The 7,060-nt window shown below is 51.7% G+C and overlaps 1 protein-coding gene across 1 annotated transcript in view; it reads right to left on the bottom strand.

Moving 5' to 3' along the window:
- Trim71 (tripartite motif containing 71) overlaps positions 1-7,060 on the bottom strand; it is a 55,016-nt gene extending 47,956 nt beyond the window's left edge. The window contains exon 1 of the mRNA XM_031345111.1: positions 5,985-7,060. Within this exon, the coding sequence (XP_031200971.1) occupies positions 5,985-6,797 (813 nt within the window). The 5' untranslated portion in view covers positions 6,798-7,060. The remainder of the gene's footprint in view (positions 1-5,984) is intronic.

Raw genomic sequence — 7,060 nt, forward strand, 5'->3', positions numbered from 1 at the left:
TCTCTCTCTCTCTCTCTCTCTACCTACCTCATGGTAGGTAGCTCACAGGCCCCTGTAACTCCAGTCGCAGGCAGACATCTTCCTCTAGCCTCCTCCAACACCAGGAACATGTTGTGGTACTCAGAACATACACTCAGGCAAAATACTCTCACACATAAAACGAATTAAATTAAAAAAAAAAATGATTACAGGAGCTGAGCCTGGTAAGACACACCTTTCATTCCAGCACTTGGAAGGCAGAAGCAAGAGGATCTGAGTTCCAAACCAGCCAAAGAGCTATGTATGTAGTGAGACTCGATCTAAAAAAAGCAAAACCACAAAACAAACAAAACACACCCACTCAGATTAACAGAATGAACCCACTGAAGACAGAATTATGTGTAATTCTAACACACAATTACAGAGAGCAGACAGCCTCAGAGACCACCTACTCCTCCAGAGCCATCTGGGTTGCAGAACTGGCATGGTTTGGAGGTGGGGTCTGTATGATAATTAAGCTGGGATCCTCACTGCTGGGAGAGGGACCAACAACAGGTCAGGCTGATCTAAGCATCAATTAAAACTAATCTTGAGAAATCTACTTTAAGGAGAAAAAAAAAAAAACCCACAGGTAGCCCACGAGCAACCTGATATAAATCTCTCAAAAATACTCAGCCAGGTTGGAAGGGGGCCAAGCAACAGTTCATTCTCCCTAACAAAGCCAGTAAGCAAGTAGCTTTCCAAGTTTGACCCCAGGGAAGGGGGAAGCTAAGTCACTTTCAGATGCAAATAAAGTTTCACCTTGCCTACAGCTCCGCCCTCAACCCAGAGCCAGTCAATCCATTTGGTTTCAAGCAAATAAAGGGGCCTGGGAGGCTGCTGGTAGGTGGTAGCTTGCTTCTGGTTGTTCCTGAGGACCTGGCTTCCAGGCAAGACTTCTGCCTAGCTAGACTCCCTGAGAGCCTGGGTCTCAGAGATGAAAGCAGACGGTGATTTAGAACACTCTTCCCCAGTGAAAAACACACACACACACACACACACACACCCCTTTATTGGAGATACAATTTAGAAAAATGTTCTTGATAAAGTAAAGTGAAGGCTGTGCGTTTCTTCTTCCCCCTAAAATATCTTCACTGATATCCAAAAGTACATAATCCAAACACTGAAAATTAAATTTTATAAACAACCATCAAGTCTATGCAATTTCCAGATTTTCCTCCCCTCCTTGAGATAATTTCAGAAGCATACACAGAAGGGTGTGGCACCACAGCCTCAGTTGATTCCAGTTTATGGCCTTTTCCTGTGTCCCAGGGCAGCTTTATCAGCACGAATGGACTGGCCAAACCAGCCAGGCTAATGGAAGCCTGCTCTATACACTTTCAATGTCTACCCCAGGTAACACAGTCGACAAAGTTTAACCATCAGTAAGTGTCCCGTGTCTATACATTCATGGAAAGTATATCCTTGCTGAACTAGAGGCAGGAGCCTCTGTAATCACGTGAGGAACTCAAAAGTTTAGTCTTGTGGCCCACAGATGAGATGCGAGCACGGTGTGTGACCTGGGACCTCCATCGCTCTCCCGTCGATGAGATTCCTATTTAAATCCCATTTTTTGATAGAAACTCAAAGTTCGCTATAAATACGAGGAAGGATGGAGAGTATTTTCAGTTGTGACAAGGGTCTCATCTCTTAGCACTCTTTGGCCTGTTGAGGCAGGAGAATCAGAATGCGTTAAAAACAGTGTGGTAAGTATATGGACAAAGATCCTGACTTAAAAACAAAATGGGGGGGAGGGGAGTGTGAGAAGCAACTACTCTGACCTTCGTGTAAAAATGAGAAATAAAAATTGCATGGTTGTGCCAGGCGGTGGTGGCACACGCCTTTACTCCCAGCACTTGGGAGGCAGAGGCAGGCGGATTTCTGAGTTCAAGGCCAGCCTGGTCTACAGAGTGAGTTCCAGGACAGCTACACAGAGAAATCCTGTCTCGAAAAACCCAATTAAAAAAAAAAATTGCATGGTTTTGAAACCATCTTGCATGGATTTTGTAATTCACACAAAAACCCACATAACTTTAAGAGACACATTGCCACAGAGTCCCTCCACGCCAAAAGCAGCTTCAATCCTGAGAAAAAACAAACCAACAGCGATTCAGAATACAGATGTGACGATGCACACTCTAAGGTCAGAGACAGAAACTCGGACAACTTTACCAACTACTGTCTTAGGCAGCAAGTTATCTTGTTCAAAATGATTGGAGGCCTGAGCCAGATCAGGATTCTGGGAGAAAGGCAGTCCCAGCAGGACTCCATATTCAGTTAAGCTGGTTTTGAACTCTAGAGCTTTCTCAAACCCAGCTTCAGGCTGGATGATCCTCTCCATCAGGGCCTTCACCCCACTTTCCATCCAAAATTTCAAAATTCTTTTCCGCCAAATCCCAAGCAGGCTTCCCCTTACAGCAAGGAACAATGTCTGTCAGACCATTCAGCATCATCACCTACCTGTCCTGCAGGTCCCCAGAAGTCCTGCCATCTTAACCAAGCTCTGGCTGGGACACACACAGATTTCCTTCCCAATGTGGCTTCAAAGTAGCAAAGGGCTCAGATCCCAGATAGCGGCTGGGGTGAGGAGGGACAGAAGAGTCCCTTGGTAGGCTGTGGTAGCAGCCAGCTCTGTGACATACCTCAGAAAAACAGCGAACTCTCAAAAGCCTTAGCTATTCCTGTGTGGCCGGCCATGGGGGCCTCATGGGGGTCTCTATCCCTAGGCAGAAGACCTGCCTCTCCTCCTTCCTGGGGTACCTCCTGGGGGTCTCTATCCCTAGGCAGAAGACCTGCCTCTCCTCCTTCCTGGAGTACCCAGTGCCTCTCAGGACTAACTGGCTCTCTAGGCACAAAACTACCTCAAAGTCCAAGTACACACGGTCTCCCTCTGACGGAAACCCAAATCCCTACTTCTTACTTATTTTTTAAAAGTTTTTTGAAATAAGACCTCACTTTGAAGACCAGGCTTGCCTCAAAATCACAGCCATGCTCCTACCTCACCCTGGGATAACCAGATTGCCGGGCTCCTTCTAGGTTTTAAATTCCTTGTAATTTTTACTTAAACCAACTGAATATTGAGACATCTTGCCTCAGTTTCCAAATTGGGGACTCGGGGTATACCTGAGATAGGTCATCTCCCCAGAGGAACCGTTTTTTTCTCCCCGAGAAGTTAGGTGACAAGCAAGGCACTCCAGCCACATCGCCATCAGTCCCCCAAAAGGAAAAGGCACCCCTAACCATCTCGCCCTGTTGAGAGGGTTGACTTAACATGGTCACATATTTTTAAACACAGGGTGGCACAGTGGAATTCAAGGGAGAAGCTCTGTGTACCACGATTAGGACAGGGGTCCATCTACCACACACACACCCAAAATGTGAAGACAGTAGCCCACCTATCAATCAACGGTCCCCCAGGAGCCCCAGGTACTCTTTCCCAGCCAGAGACAACAAAGATCAGCTCCACTTTATCCAAAGGGAGAAAGGCGGCTTGTGGGTCTTCTTAATCCAAAGGACCTTTCTGTCATCTTCAAGAGGCCGGCAACTTCCAAGTTTGCCATTTATGAAAAGATGAGAAAATTCATTCAGCAAGCCTGAGGTTCCCCCTTCAACAAACCCCAAATGCCAAAAGGGATTTTACAGACATCTGGGTCAGGCCCGGTTAGAAAGAGCCTCTCCCACGCCATTCAAATACTTCGATAATTTACAGTGAATAAACTAGATAGACATGGCAAGTAATGAGATTGTGCCACCTGCAGAGAAACAGATGGAAAGAGAGCGCCCATCCTGAGGAGGAAAAAGCCGGGCTATCCCTCAAGGTGGCCTCTGGAGGGATAAAAGGGGGCTTCGAAGGTGTGGACCGAGGACCACCTCGGTGAAGCTGTGAAGGAAAACCACAGGGCTGACGTGGTCTCAGCCCCCCAACGTGGTAGGTGTGTATTCATGACAGGAATGTGGATGAATACCCAGCAAGAGAGCAGGTGACGGGGTATAGAGGAAAGCATTCATATGAAAAAGCCACCGGAAGACTCATTTAGTCTGTGTACTCCAAAAATGGGTTGTGTTGTAAAGCCAGTCGTGGCGGCTCACATCTGCAATCTCCGCATCTGGAGGAGTTGACAGGATCAGAGCCCAACCAACCTGGGCTACACAGTTCCAAGCCAGCCTAGGCTAAAGAAAAGAACCTATCTCAAAATAAACACGCAGGGACTTAACCTTTCTCACGTCAGCCTTACCAAGCACCTACAAGGATGGGAACATCTATGATTAAAAAAAAATTAACCAAAGAATTGACACTTCAACACTTCCTCTCTCCCAGTGGAGGAAACAATCCCCGTTTCTTCTTCCCTGCCAGGTCCTCGAATTTGATCCTAAGATTAGACTCAGGTGAATTGGCTCCATCTTCCTTCTCAGGGGATTTTCTAAAAGTAATGAAAGAATATACTAGAAACATCCAACCACAAATACGAGGAAACGGGCATCAACCCTGGGCTGAAAACCTAAGTGAATTACCAATTTCACTAAAAAAAAAAAAAAACAAAACGTTTAAAAAAAGCTTACTCTTAGCATTACAATTAATCTTTTTTCACAACCTCAGTCAATTTAAGGCCATCAGAGGATAACTCCACCCTCCTCCCCAAATAACGATAGAATGTGGACCCCGCTCCGGCGGTGCCAGCAATCCCACGCTTAGCCACAGGGGTTTGTGTTTGTCCCCTGATGTCCTCCCATCCACAGGAATACCAGGGCAAATCGCACAGGGTCTCAGATTTACGAGTAGATTCAAACGAGGTTACCTAACCCATTCAAGACTAAGGGTGGTCCCGCCTAGCCTCTGCCCTCAGCTTCCAGTAGGGTTTGGGGTACAGAAGGTGGTCCAATACCAAAATAAAAATAATGTCCGAAGGGATAATCAGGTCCGAGGGGCAGTGCAGTCCCCAGACACATGCCCCAGTTCGAGCTGCGGGAGGCTCCGAGATTTTCCAAGGCAAGGAGAGAGCCTGTGGATGATTCAGGGTGGCTACCGGGTCCCCGCGGGATGGGAGACAAGCCGGCTTGGGAACAGCGCCAGAAACCCCACTGCGGTGCTCCCAATCTGGCTTCTCTCTCAAGGGCCCCCAAGGAGGCCACATGGTCACTGCACGTGGGTACTCACCGACCCGAACACGCTTTACATAGCGCGTGCGTAAGACAACTGCAGAAGCAAAAATAAGGACTTAACCCGGGGTCCCTTGGTTAGTAGAACGGCGTAGGCAAGGCCCTTACCAACATCCTGGCAGACAACGCGGTAAATGCCAACCCGTGCAAATGACAACAAAAATCAAGTCGTCCGGCCAACCACGCACGTGGGAAGCCACCCCGCAGTGCAACCATTCCTTCCCCACTCCAGAACCCTCTCAGCACGTTGGGCGGCCTCTGGCGGGCCCACACAAAAGAGGTCCACGACTCCACAAACACACTCATCTCCTTACAACTCGTGCCTAACGAGATAAACCCACTGCACATTTTATCACGCGGGAGAAAAAAATACTAGTAAGTGAAGTCTGGCTGGAGAGAGGTGACTTATTGGTTAAGAGGCATTTGCCGTTAAACCTGAAAGACCTGACTTGGGTCCCCGGGTCCCACTTGGTGAGGAGGGGCGACTCCTGAAAATGATCCTCTGACGTGTACAAATAGATGAAAGGAGAAAAAAAAAGAGGAAAGAAGGAAGAAAAGGGAAATCCAAGGGTAGACTTGGGTAGCATAAGCCCTGGGTTCGAACCTCACCATTGGAAGAAACAAACAAACAAAAAAGGAGGGAATCTCGTGTTTTGGGACTCTTCGGACATGCAGAGAAGGAAACAGTCCTCAAACCCTGGTTCTCCGACGAACTTAGGGGAGACCGGGGTGGGGGGCGAGGATACAAAAGGCCACCAAAAAAAAAAAAAAAGTCCCTTTCCCGTCGCCCGCGCCCCACGCGCACTCACCTCGTCGTCGTGGTGCTGGCAGAAGCCGAGGCGCTCCGGGAACACGGAGAGGATGGAGAAGGGCGCGCCTGCGAAGGGCGGCCCGAGTCCCAGCTGCTGCGCCGCGGAGGCGGCCGCAGGCCCCGGCGGGCCGCGCTCGATGTAATGGTCCTTGGTGAGGCGTACGCGCTGGTGCGCGCGGACACAGTTGTCGCACAGGTGTTCCTGGCAGTCGAGGCAGCGGGACGAGGCGGCGTTGCCCTCGTCGCAGGAGCTGCAGCCGTGCGGCCGGCGCAGCAGCAGCGAGCCGGGGGAGGCGGCCGGGCCGGGCGGCGGCTGCGGCGCGGGAGCGGCGGCGCGCTGGGCCGGGTGGTGCGCGTGGTGCCGGTGGTTGCTGTGGCCGCCCGCGCCCCCGGGGCCGCCGCCCGCGCGCCCGTTCTTGGGCGGCGGCTCGTCCGCGGTGGCCACCACGGCGTCCAGCAGGTTGCTGAGCAGGAAGGCGGACGACGGCAGCGCGTCCATGCCCGCCGCCTCGGCCAGGACCACCTTCTGGTCGCACACCGGGCAGCGGAGCTTGAGCGCCTCCGCGGGGCCGGCGCCGCCGGGGGCGGGCAGCCGGTGCGTCTCGAGGCACGGCCGGCAGAAGGCGTGCAGGCAGGGCAGGACGTGAAGCCGCCGCGCCGCCGCCCCGGGGCCGCCGCCGCCCGCCGACGACGTGGACGTCTGCGAGGACGACGACGAGGCGGACGAGCTGGAGGAGAGCGGCGCGGGCGAGCCGCACATCTCCTTGCACAGCAGGCAGATCTGGAAGTCGGTCTCCGGGAACGAAGCCATTGGCGGGCGGGCCGGAGAGCAGAGGGCGCGCGGCGAAGAGGAGGAGGGCGCGCGGCTCACTCAGCAGAGCGCATCGAGGACGCGGTGGAGGAGGCGACCCCTGGGCCAACCTCGGCAGGGCTGAGTTTGCACGGCCACTCCGCAGCGAGCGAGCGAGCGAGCGCCCGCACAAGTCTCAAAGTCCGCCGTGGAATCCGGTCCTCGCGGCGTAAAACGATTTGGTCCCGACGAGTCTTGCTTGAGTTGCCTTTTTTTTTTTTTTT

The sequence above is a fragment of the Mastomys coucha genome, unplaced genomic scaffold, assembly GCF_008632895.1.
Source record: "Mastomys coucha isolate ucsf_1 unplaced genomic scaffold, UCSF_Mcou_1 pScaffold23, whole genome shotgun sequence".
Lineage (NCBI taxonomy): Eukaryota > Metazoa > Chordata > Mammalia > Rodentia > Muridae > Mastomys > Mastomys coucha.